Source organism: Schistocerca americana, chromosome 2, assembly GCF_021461395.2.
Source record: "Schistocerca americana isolate TAMUIC-IGC-003095 chromosome 2, iqSchAmer2.1, whole genome shotgun sequence".
NCBI classification, from domain to species: Eukaryota; Metazoa; Arthropoda; class Insecta; order Orthoptera; family Acrididae; genus Schistocerca; species Schistocerca americana.
The window spans coordinates 962,384,440-962,398,507 of NC_060120.1; the positions used below are offsets into that span (position 1 = coordinate 962,384,440).

The window sequence follows — 14,068 nt, forward strand, 5'->3', positions numbered from 1 at the left end:
GACGAAGTCTGAAAAAAATTGTATAACATTAGAAATAAAACTACAAAAATGTTGTGATGCAAAAGAGAAAATGTGTTTCAATAAAAGGATAAGATGACACTTCTTACAATGCTGCAGCACATATACTTGTACACAAAGTATATTGCACTTTGGGGAGAGCGATGGCAGAGAGGATATTTACTACTGCTTTTTCACTATGGTAATCAGCTGTCTAGAAAAAAGAAATTAAATTACAGATGAACCTGCTTCGGCGTTGTACCTGCTTAAACAGCTTTACCAGCATGTTTTCCTTACACCAGGTTAGAAACTGATGGACACCTGTTGCAGATGACTCAGAATTCATTTATGTGAAGATTATAATGTGGAACTGATATGGTTTAATTTTTATTTTAGAATTTTAGGTGAAAGGTACAGAAAGGTACAACACGTTTTAGGTGACTTCTGGATGCACAAATGAATGACTTCTTGTTAAGCATAAAACATAGATTTAGTTCATTTTCTGAAAGATAGGATACTCTATTACTGGCCTTCGAAGTGGTTTTGATGGTTTTCTGGCACTCAATGTTGAGGAGAGATCACAGGGACATCAAGATGATACATTCAGAGAAAGCATTTTCAGGATATGGACATTGACTGCTGGATTATTCAAGAATACTTAATGATGCTTAATGATGCTAAACACACTGATCCTGATTCCACAAAGTAAATACGTCAATTTCAGGGAACAGTGAATGTGTGTTTCTACCTATTCTCAAAAACATTCCTCCATAGATCGTATTCTCTGATACAACTTTAGATTTCTATGGTAATTTAGTTAAACAACCCACTGACAAGAATTTCTTTTCTCCAATTTCAGTCTTTCCTTCAGTAGCTTTAAATCTGAAGTTTGTATTTTTCCTCTTTAATGATAAGACATCAGTTTCTGATTGCAAACACTATATGATATCACCATCACTCTAAAATATTAAACTATGGTATCTTCAGTTAAAAACCTGGCACCAATCACACTCTATCAACAACATATTCATAGCGCCACCTAACTGGACGATATGATTTAATAAACGTACCTTGGCCTTTTTGTTTGTCTGACAACACCAATGTAACAACCAGTCCAGTATCCCAGGTACTTTGTAGTTCTTTGTCATATGATTTCCAGTGCTAATTGCACATGGCATACCTCAAAGCTCAATTACAGTTTCCATTTACTGTTTCAGACAGAAAACCACACACAAAAAATCTAACAATAAGAAGAATACCATCAGATGAGTGTATTAAAAGGTGACTGACAGGAAGAACTCTTGCTTTCACATTTACAGTGCACAATTACTCCAATATTTAATGTGCAAATATTTTGAACCAGAAACCAAGGAAATGATACTGTAGCCAATTAGAGCAAATAAAATTTTCAGAAAATCTCACTGCACAGAAAACCGATGTGCAAGATACACAAGATAGGCAAAATGCCCTCAGACTTCAAGAAAAAAAATAGAATAATTCCATTTCTACAGAAGGCAGATGTTGACAGGTGCAAATATTACCGAACCATCAGTGTAGTAAGTAATGGTTGCAGATACTAAATTCTTTACAGAAGAATGAGAAAACTGGTTGAAGCCAACCTCGGGGAAGATTTGTTTGGATCCCAGAGAAATGTAGGAAAATGCAACACAATATTGGCCTTAAAGTTTCTTTTAGGACTTAATTCAGAAGATAAATTAAGAAAAGGCAAGCCAATATTTATAGTATTTGTAGACCTGGAGAAAACTTTTGACAATATTAACTGGAATACTTCTTCGAAATTCTGAAGGTAATAAGGGTAAAATATAGAGAGCAAAATGCTATTTACAAGCTGAACAGAAACTAGCTAGCAGTTATTAGAAGCGTATGAAAGGGAAACAATGGTTGAGAAGTAAGACAGGATTGTAGCCTATTCCTGATGTTATTCAATGTGTACAACGAGAAAGCAGTAAAGAAAACCAAAGACAAATTTGGAGCAGGAAATAAAAGTTCAGGGAGAAGAAATGAAAACTTTTGAGGTTTGTCCACGACATTGTAATTCTGTCAACCAGAGTGGACAGTGTCTTGAAAGGAGGATATGGGATGAATGTCAACAAAAACAAAACAAGGATAATGGCTCAAATGGCTCCGAGTACTCTGGGACTTAACTTCTGAGGTCATCAGTCCCCTAGAACTTAGAACTACTTAAACCTAACTAACATAAGGACATCACACACATCCATGCACGAGGCAGGATTCGAACCTGCGACCGTAGCAGTCGCGCGGTTCCAGACTGTCGCGCCTAGAAACACTCGGCCACCCTGGCCAGCAAAACAAGGATAATGGAATTAGTTGAATTACATTAGGTGGTGCTGAGGGAATGATATTGGGAATGACACTCCAAAAGCAGATGAGTTTTGTTATTTGGGCAGAAAAATAACTGGTGAGGGCCAAAGTAAAGAAGATATAAAATTTAGACTGGCAGTGGCATGATAAGTATTTCCAAAGAAGAGAGATTCGTTAAAATCAAGTATACAGGGTGTTACAAAAAGGTACGGCCAAACTTTCAGGAAACATTCCTCACACACAAATAAAGAAAAGATGTTATGTGGACATGTGTCCGGAAACGCTTAATTTCCATGTTAGAGCTCACTTTAGTTTCGTCAGTATGTACTGTACTTCCTCGATTCACCGCCAGTTGGCTCAATTGAAGGAAGGTAATGTTGACTTCGGTGCTTGTGTTAACATGCGACTCATTGCTCTACAGTACTAGCATCAAGCACATCAGTACGTAGCATCAACAGGTTAGTGTTCATCACAAACGTGGTTTTGCGGTCAGTGCAATGTTTACAAATGCGGAGTTGGCAGATGCCCATTTGATGTATGGATTAGCACGGGGCAATAGCCGTGGTGCGGTACGTTTGTATCAATACAGATTTCCAGAACGAAGGTGTCCCGACAAGAAGACGTTCGAAGCAATTGATCGGCGTCTTAGGGAGCACGGAACATTCCAGCCTATGACTCGCGACTGGGGAAGACCTAGAACGACGAGGACACCTGCAATGGACGAGGCAATTCTTATTGCAGTTGATGGTAACCCTAATGTCAGCGTCAGAGAAGTTGCTGCTGTACAAGGTAACGTTGACCACGTCACTGTATGGAGAGTGCTATGGGAGAACCAGTTGTTTCCGTACCATGTACAGCGTGAGCAGGCACTATCAGCAGCTGATTGGCCTCCACAGGTACACTTCTGCGAATGGTTCATCCAACAATGTGTCAATCCTCATTTCAGTGCAAATGTTCTCTTTACGGATGAGGCTTCAAACAGCGTGATCAAATCGTAAATTTTCACAATCAACATGTGTGGGCTGACGAGAATCCGCAGGCAATTGTGCAATCACGTCATCAACACAGATTTTCTGTGAGCGTTTGGGCAGGCATTGTTGGTGATGTCTTGATTGGGCCCCATGTTCTTCCACCTACACTCAATGGAGCACGTTACCATGATTTCATACGGGATACTCTACCTGTGCTGCTAGAACATGTGCCTTTACAAGTACGATACAATATGTGGGTCATGCACGATGGAGCTCCTGCACATTTCAGTCGAAGTGTTCGTATGCTTCTCAACAACAGATTTGGTGACCGATGGATTGGTAGAGGCGGACCAATTCCATGGCCTCCACGCTCTCCTGACCTCAACCCTCTTGACTTTCATTTATGGAGGCATTTGAAAGCTCTTGTCTACGCAATCCCGGTACCAAATGTAGAGACTCTTCGTGCTCGTATTGTGGACGGCTGTGATACAATATGCCATTCTCCAGGGCTGCATCAGCGCATCAGGGATTCCATGCGACGGAGGGTGGATGCATGTATCCTCGTTAACGGAGGACATTCTGAACATTTCCTATAACAAAGTGTTTGAAGTCACGCTGGTACGTTCTGTTGCTGTGTGTTTCCATTCCATGATTAATGTGATTTGAAGAGAAATAATAAAATGAGTTCTAACATGGAAAGTAAGCGTTTCCAGACACATGTCCACATAACATCTTTTCTTTCTTTGTGTGTGAGGAATGTTTCCTGAAAGTTTGGCCGTACCTATTTGTAACACCCTGTAGATCTGTGTTAGGAAATCTTTTCTGAAGGTGTCTGTCTGGAGTGCAGCCATGTACGGACATGAAACATGGGCAATAAACATTTTAGACAAGAAGAGAATGGAAGCTTTCGAAATGTGGTGTAACAGAAGAATGCTTAAGATTAGATGGGTAGATAGTGCAATTAATGAGGTGGTATGAATAGTATAGGGAAGACAAGAAATCTGTGACACAACTAAACTAAAAGAAGGGACTGGTTGATAGACATCACGGTATTACCAATTTAGTACTGGATGGAGTGTATGTGGTTCAAATCACAGAGGGAGAGAATGAGATGAATATAGTAAGCAGATTCAAAAGGACATAGGTTGCAGTGGTTATTTGGAGACAATGAGACTTGCACAGGATAGAGTAGCATGGAGAGCTGCATCAAACCAGTCTTTAGACTGAAGACCACAACAACAATATGAACCCCATAATTCAGATGGTTCACTGTCCAGTCACATTTATGTGACCACCGGTCAAAAGCCAGAATAATAACCTTTGCAGCATTTGAGAGTTAATGAGGTTCTGGGTGGTACTGATAGAGCCATGCTGACTTCAGTGCCTTGGCTAGCTGCACTAGATTTCTCAGCTGAGGACCTCTGGCATGAACAGTTAGGTGGCGCTATGAATATGTTGTTGATAAGGTGTGATTGGTGGCCAGGGAATACAGTAAACTCATCAAAATGCTCTTTGAACCACACACGTATGCTGCAAGCTGTGCAACATATTGCATTGACCGACTGGTATATGCCATTATGCCAAGGAAAAACAAACTGCATGTTGGGATGGATAAGGTTCCCCCAGGATATATGCCTACTTCTGTTGATACACTGTCTTCCAGAACAATGAGATTCCCCAGGGAATGCCACAAAAACATTTCTCAGGCCATTAGGCTCCCTTCTCTGCCCAGGACCATTACAATGATTGTTACAGGGTGTTTGGTTTCAGACGTTTCGTGCTGTACTTGCCAACAGCCATTTGTCTGATGGAGCATGAAACTTTATTCATCTGAAAAGGCCCTCCCTCATCACTCAAAGGTCACCACCAGCACTCAGTGCATGCCTGGTTGTGGTAGTGGTGACAAGTTCCAACCTTCATGAACAGCAGTGAGCAAGGATGCATGAACCAGGCACCTGCTGTGGAGGCCTGTATGCAACAAAACTGACTGAATGGTTGTTGAGGAGACACTGTTGGTAGTATCTTGGTTCATCTGGTAAGTCAGTTGCTCAACAGTTGCACTTCTATTCACCTGTACACATCTCTGCAGCCATCTTTCATCCCTGTTGTCTATTTATCAAGGAAGATCGCCTAACAGCAATGTCTGTTTGAGAAGTTATTATTTCACTTTGACTACTGGTTTCAGCATTTCAATGTGGCATCTTCAGGCCCCATACGAACTTCATGTATACATTCAGATGTAAAGATATTGGCATACTGCAGCTATCAGAGTGTGGATATCATGAATTCATTATTCGAGTGCTTCCTTTGAGGACTTGACAGTTGCCTCCCATTTTGCCATGTACAGTATAGCTTAACCCTGGCGACATGCAAACAGCTTACAAACTTAAGCTGTTTTGGAAATGCTTCCACCTTTGGCCTAAAAGCCAATGATCATGCCGTTTTGAACATCAGATAAACCACTCCATTTCTGTATAACAACAATGACTGCACTGTTTTCCACATCCCCCCATCATGCTTTATATACCAACAGCTGCTAGTGCTGTATCCAGCCATCTGTGAGTGGTTATTTCATGTTGACGTCGAACATAAGAGGTGATCACATTAATGTGATTCAAGGGTGTAGCTTCTTTAGTTCTGTAATTTGGATTTTCTTGCACTATAAGTTACCTTAAACTACTGTAACTTGACGAGTTTCAGTCTATAACTGCCCAGTATCTACATTAAGATTTCTTTTCACTTTCCTGAGTTGTAAACTGTTCATTGATAGCCCGGTATTCTATAGACAAAGTCTTGTAAGTATAAGGGGAGTAAAAAAAGAAACAAGCTGGAGGCATAATTACAGAAACCAGTACCTGTATGTTAGAAGTTTTGATCCTGGCTTGTCCCACTGTGACACAAGGTGGTGAATGACAGTCTCATAAAATTCCCGTGGCTGCGATGTTAACCTTTGTTTGGTAGAACAATTTTATTTATCAATGGAAAAACAAACTAATCCAACCCATCCCATGTAAATCCCCCCCCCCCTCCCCCTTTTCCTTTTTTACTCTAGTTTTATTTACATAAATTTGTTCTTAGTTTTTTTGTGTTTTCTGCTATAATGCAATTTCAAAGTCGAAGATGACTTCTTCTCTGTATGCTTTTCATCACACCTTTCATACTCAAATTTGTTCACCACCATGTTATTCCATTTTTCAATAACAGTTACTGTCTGACAATGTATTGCTTGTGGAACAAAAACTCTTTCAATTTGTCCTTAAAACACTTTCACAGATATTTTATTTACCAGTTACTAAGGATTTTATAATCATCCCTCTGGGTGATGATACATTTTTAACTCATTCTTATTCTCCTCCTCCTGCTTCCCGTGTGCCATCACTGCGTGTGTTCTTTATAGCCTTTCCAGCAGGTAGCTTCACCACCCCCGTTGGAACCCCACTCTTGTCCACTTAACAACAACAATTACACACATAGAAGCCCCTCACTCAGCTCCATTCTTAATTTTTACACCTGTCATTGTAGTCACAAAACAATGGGTTGGTCTCCAAATGGCATGGTAATCTGTATTGCAAAATCTATGAAAACTGTATAGAATGTAGAGGTTGAAAATACCGCTTCAGTTGTAAATTACTTTATTTTCACATGACCAGTTTCGGACTGTTATAAGCCCATCCTCAGGTGTCGTACTGGAAATAGCAAAAGATGGGAGATAATTTTCAGATGCCGCAATAGATGGCAGCACTTTTGTCACTCTGGTTTACCAATTTGCCTCCTTGTTCACATCCGCTACTCCCTGTTCTGCGCTCATAGGCAGCACACCGCACCTGGTACACACAGCGCTCGGGGATCACAGCACAGCGAAACTGTCGTGATATCATTTGTATATATTCCCTATCCAGGCAGTCATCCATAGAGCTGTCTGGTGCCACTTGTGCATTGACACAAGTTTTGGAGCACCTAGCTTGACAGTTCGAAACCAGCCGTGTGAAAATAAAGTAATTTACAACTGAAGTAGTATTTTCAACCTGTGCTATAATGCTCGGTTGTGGATGTTCTTCCAACAGGATTGTTTGTATAGAATGTGATCTGAAAATACTGTGAAAGCATTTCAACAGCACAATAAATTATTCGGTAACAAAGGTTTTGAGCATGGGAAACAGACCTTCGCCATCACAATAAGCAATCGTACAATGAAGGAGCCACAGGGTCACTAGAGAGTCAACCAAAGCACTAGAATGAAACAAAGTTCTTAAGAATCATTACTTTCTTTGGTGCATATTCAATCAACTTGTTTTTCTTTTGCTCTGAGTGTAGCAGTTTCTAAAAGTTTTGAAGGTGAGTATCTCAATATATCATATCAGCAAATATTATTACTGTCACAAAAAAATATCATGAACATAGCAAACACAAGTTCAAAAATTTCAGGAATAGTATTTTCATTTATATATTTTAACAATTACTTTCTCTGTTGAATACACATAGAAGCAGTGATTACTTTCAGTAATTTTACTGGCAAGGGTAGTAAATCTACACTAAATTGTAAGATCAACCCAACAGCTGAAGACGGAACTGTGTCCTGTACACAGGCCTGAAACAGCACGCATATCTGACACCATACAATTCAATGAACCAAGAAACATTTCTATATCACTTTAGTTACAGCTGAATAGTATTTATTACGTTAATGTTTTGACATGTTTTATTAGAAATGTTTGCCAAGCCAGTAAATTCAAAGCCACATTTCATCAGAATTCAAAACAAATTGTTGATTCTTCAGTAGTGGTGGACTTCATTTAAATTGTCCTCAATTACTATGAAATAGTCTCGTACATAAAGCTAAAGACACAAAGACTATTAATGACGACAATATTTTGCAGGCCTCTGGCTTTTTGCACCAAACAGAGAAAATCAACATAATAACATTGTGCATGCACTGACAAACACTTATCTACTTTAGGTACGAACCTACAACATAGCAGTTTACTTTGGTGCAATATTCTCTTTTCTTCAATTTAATATTATTGCCAGCAAAGCAACTCATTCTACCACTCTTGCACATTTATCTACCTAAAAGCTTTAGCCCTCAAACTAGTAATACACTACTTGGCTGTTACAATAAATATAATAATTCTAACCTGTGAGAGAAGATCAGGTAAAACTGAACTTGTACGTGACCCTGGGGTCCCCAGCTGTCCTGGCGATGAATCCATGCGATGGAAATCAGTACGACGATCCTCGCGATTCTATAATTCACAACCAAAATACACTACAGCGCACGGCATGCTACAATAACTACACTACAGTAACAACTACTGATTACAAATGAATCAACAGATTGTATTTGGAATATAGGCATATCACATTTTTTAATTAACTGCATAAGGAAAACTGTTTGCCTTCCTTCTCTCTCTCTCTCTCTCTCTCTCTCTCACACACACACACACACACACACACACACACACACACACATTGACAATAGGAGACATGGGAGACAACAAACATTTATCATTCAACAGTCAATTTTTCGAATGTGCAGTCTACTTCTTTTGCTGATGTTAGTAGTCATGCCTTATAAACAAAATCGAAGCATTGACAGGAAGTGTTTTGGGCACTTTATGGTAAATTTCTCGCCATTTAATTACCTTTTTTCTCGAAAGTCTCTATTAGCACATTTGATTCTTAAGAAACATGTAGACTGACATAATTCACATCAAAATCAAATACAAATGTCATAACAGAAATATTAAAACATGGTAATATGTTTTAGGTATCAAATACAGCTCTGGCAAAGAAAAAATATTTTTGATGCATAGCACAATGTCACACTAGTTTGAAAGAAAAAAAGGACAAAACTTATTTTTCTTAAAGAAAACATCTGTATGTAATGTTGTTTTGAGGACTTGGTCATGCGTGTGTGTTAAAAGTTTTCCTTGTGTTGTGAAACAAATTCTGCTACAAACACAAAATAAAATGGTTGGTGTACTCTAGATAGCTCAAGCTTGACATTACTATTCAGCTGTCTTGAGAGCAAAGATTTATTATCGGCAGAAGGTAATAATTATTCTCAAAACCAAAAACAGCTCTAAAAAAAACATTGCACAAGAAGTCTGACAAAACTATAATTACAGCAGTAATAAGTGTCAGTAATAAGTGTCATATTTCCATCAATAAGAAGATTATCTGCTACAGTTCTGAGCGCTTATTTGGCAACCGTACTTCCTTTGTGACCAGTGAATGCAATCACAATGAAAATGGATGTCACAGTACTAAGCAGAATGCCACCGCTATCGAAATTCATACTGTTGTTGCAAACATCTGGCTAACATTGTTAAGTTACAAACAACAAATATTTGACTATTTTAACACTCGAACAGAGGGAGATTATTACTGTTCATTTTGCACCACAAGAATTGCAATTATTGTAGCCACATAGTAAAATAGCCTCATCTTTCAAACTGATGCGTCACAAAAATTGGATGATGAGACGTCCTTTTTCAGACACTACAAAATAATGCTGTCGGAGGGTATTATTCATGTGGGCTTCCTGTCATGGATTTGAAAATCTCTCTCTCCCTAGCCTCCCTTTTCCAGAAAATTAGTGGTCTTCTTCAGTAATGTAATAAAGCTGATGCAAATAAAGAATTGCTGAAATACACTTTTAATTCTTATTCTAGTAAGTTCATTTTGTAACTAAATTTAAATCCTGCTGTTTTTCAAAAAACAGTAAGTTAATTTTGTAACTAAATTTAAATCCTACTGTTTTACAAGCACAATTTAATAAGTAAGAGGACACACACACACACACACACACACACACACACACACACACAGACAGACAGACAGACAGACAGAGAGAGAGAGAGAGAGAGAGAGAGAGAGAGAGAGAGATGCCAGATGCCCACTGTTTCCACTATAGCATGAGACATTGTTTCTACTCATTATACTGTCTGCAATCTGCACAGAATTTTGATAGGTTCTCATGCGAAGGAGGCCTGTCCTTTATGATACTGAGATCTCTCAACAATGATATGTTCACAGCAGTTTGTGGCTGGTGGCAGGAGGGAGACACAATCTTATGGAAAAAACAAAGAAAGGTAGCTTGCTTGGAACAATAATAATGTTCAGAAAACAATACTCTTAACTCTTAATATCAAAACAAATGTAGTTCTGCTATTCTCAAAATTTAAACTGTGCTATGAAATAACTCTCACAGAATTTGTTTTTTCTATTGGTTTTCACATTTATTAATTGTCGAGTGAGATGGCAATCCAATACAGAACTTCTCTTACTTCTAGCAATGATAGCAAATTCACCAACATAACCACAATGTTGTGAAATACAAAGCCACAAAATAATTTTAGTGTATATTCGACATAAATGTCAGACTAGTAATGACAAACTTGGTTCCCAAAATTCCATGCAAATTTATGCACACAAGAGATGCTCTACATTTAGGACATCTACAGTTAGAAAGTCATGACAAGCTACTGCATGCTGTAAAACAGCCATGCAAAATTATCAACAGACAATAGCTCCTACACTCTTCAGACAAATGAATAATGAAACTATACTTTTAGATAAAGTATTACTGTTTACATTCTTTCATTCTCATTCCATCCGATAAGTCTCCCCTGACCCGTGGTTTTGGGCGACTTTTCTGAACTTTATTCTTTCCCTTAACCCCTCTTCCTTCCCCTTCAACACTTCTGCTGGAAGAAGGAGTCACTGGCTCCGAAAGCTTCAAAAGTAAAACTTTGTTTTGTTTTAGCTATGTGTGTTCTCCTGCTGCCACTTGGTGAGCAGATTTTTTTTATCTATCCAATTACATTATACTGTCGAAAATTTAATGGTTTCATTGTTGCAAGAATCAATACAGCAACTTGAGTACAAGCATTTAACACTTCTCTTGGACTGTGATCACTTGTTCACTTTTATGCTATTCTTTATTTATTTAAACAATATATACATCTAATGTCATAATTCAACATCAATGTATTTCATTCACCAACAATAAAATGATATCAATCTTAAATTTTCAATTGATCATTGTTATTTATCAAATATATCACTGACAACTGATGTCTAACTGGTAAAACTGTTCAGTGTTACAGTTTTGTGGGCTGTTAGATTGCACCCAACTACAGAAGTACATAAAATGAGTCAAATAATTTGTTTCCCATTTAACAGCATTCAAACTGAAGTAACTGGCTGTACTTATACTCTTGCAGGTTTTCATGTTTCTTATGCTATCTCCATTCCAAAATTTAAAATGAAAACCAGAAAAGAAAATTAAAGTTACATCTTTCTGCTTACATGTTTGAGAACCTACATCCACTTTATAAAATAATTTTGCATGAACACTAATGTACAGCAAGGAAAAGTATGAAGATCAATAACTGTGCACTGCAAAGTGTAATATTGTTTTTGGTCTCTCAAAGCATACAATGTAAATTAAATATCTGAAAATTATTCCCACTACATCCATTTTATTTAAACACCATTTATGCATGTGAAGACTGATAGAAAATTAGAATTTACATAATCCTAGGTACTATCATCCAATGTGAAACTTTTGCAACAACCTTGATGGAACAAATTAAAATATATATCAATACCATACTCAATTGCAAAAAGAGACAGCAAATCTTATTTTAATTTATGAATGATCACATATCAGATCCAGTTGCTAGAGTTTGGTTGTCCTGGTTTTTTATAATCTCTTGTGTCCTTTTATATAATTTATTGTGGCAGCCTATATTAATAAGAAAAGCAGATGGTTGAAGGTTGGTTTGAACACCAAACCGCTTTACTAGGCATGAAACAGTTACAAAGCGGTATGCCATAGCCTTCCTCAGACCTCTGAACTGACCTACATATATAGTTGGAGGAAGGCCTTTAATTTAATTTGGTATCTGAAACTTGGTGCAACTTTGCATTTTTCACATTAACAAAGATTACTGCCAGAGGTGAAAGAAGTGATAAGTCACAGATAAAAATCCTATTACTGAACTGGAATTAAAACCTAGATCTTTGGATTGACAGTCTGGCACATTACCACTGATCTACATCACATACTGAAGAATATATCAATTAATGCTACAGCTCCATTAGACTTGATCATATCTCTAGGAAATTCAGAACTGAAAGAAGAATCAAGCAAGGCAATTTCACACAACAAAACTATTCTCAGGAGGCATAGAGGAATTTTTCACACTCCTAAACTGGAAAAATTGCAGGAAATGAAAGTTTAAGGAAGATATGTGAACCATATAACACAGGAAAATGCAAGAAACGACAGAGAGATGGGTGAGTGCACAAGGAAAGCTTACAGATGAATAGTGACATCACAGTGAAGTATACAGGGAACCAATGCTTAAGAACTTGTCAATCCAAAACAGCCTTTGATGGCAATTTTTTTTTATGTAATGACTCTTTTCAAGGATCATCTTCAGATGTATCTTTCATGTATAAAAATAAAAATTGATGAACATAAATAACCCCTAGCATAGGATCCCCACCACCATAAAGTGTAGGCAATCTATGTTGCAGTGTAATGTGATGAGTAGAACACTTGAATCTTCAGCACACTGTTGCAAATAAGACATCACAGCTTACAATTCATACAAAGCGTATAATCACTATCTGGGCCCTCTGATGAGCCAGACACTGTCAGCTGCCCTGATTAAGGGCACATCCTGACACACTACGAGCAATGAAAATGTTGAGTTGCAGACTAGCACACTCAAAATACTGTTACACACTGAGCATTCGGCCAAAGTCTTCTTCAGAAAAGAAAAGAAAAGAAAACAAACACACATCCAATCAAGCGAGCACAACTCATGCATACATGACCACTCTCTCTGGTCAGAAACCAAAGGTGTTGTGTCGAGTGGAAGCAGCAATCTGGAGTGGGGAAGGGAAGGGGGAGGGAGGGATAATATGCAAGAGGTGAGGGATGGGGAGGAGGGAGAGGAGTCATCACTACCTGACTGGAGCATGCAGTGACCAGATGGCGTCTGAAGGTTGGAATAGCAGAAAAGGGGAGCAGAAGTGAAGGGAAAAGACCCATGGCACTGGCAGAGGGTGGAGCACACTCTACCATCAGCTTCTCTGAACTGTGGAGATGGGCGTTTTCCTTTTCTCTATTCCTGAAACCACCCCGGCTTCAACCTAAGGTAACCTACAGCCCCCACGACCTCCAACCAACAGATTCCACCTCCCAATTCATGTCCCCCACCCTCAGTGTACCCCACTTGCTGACAACGCCAATGGTCTTTTCTCCTCTCTGCTTCTGCACTCCTTTTCCACTCCAACACCCCCCACCCAAATAATTTCCAAACATCATGCCAGGAGAGGCTGCTCACTATTTAGTTACTATGGTACACTGTGTTGTTCAGCACTGCCCTCCCTCCCTGATACACCACAATCCTCCAGACTGCTGCTCCAGAGAGAGTGGTCATGTATGCGTGAGGTGTGCTTGATTGGGTGTATATGCATGTGTATTTTCTTTTCTTTTCTGAAGAAGGCTTTGGCTGAAGGCTCAGTGCACAACAGCCTTTCCACTGTGCCTGTCTCCAACAGAACAGGTCATCTTTATGGTGAGTAGTAATCTACCCTTTATATAATATTGTTGAAATTCCAACCAGGGCTTTCAACTGTTTGAACAATGAAGATGAATTTCCTGACCAGGAAATTCATCATTCATGAATAACATTTTCTGTCATGTAACATCAACGATTATCCAGAACATGCAGTTT

At 38.6% G+C, this 14,068-nt stretch overlaps 1 protein-coding gene across 1 annotated transcript in view; it reads right to left on the minus strand.

Annotated features, from left to right (window-relative positions):
• Window positions 1-14,068, minus strand: part of LOC124596203 (misshapen-like kinase 1) — a gene marked incomplete in the record, with an annotated part of 335,677 nt that overhangs the window by 101,941 nt on the left and 219,668 nt on the right. The window contains 1 exon segment of the mRNA XM_047135251.1: window positions 8,447-8,554. Within this exon segment, the coding sequence (XP_046991207.1) occupies window positions 8,447-8,554 (108 nt within the window).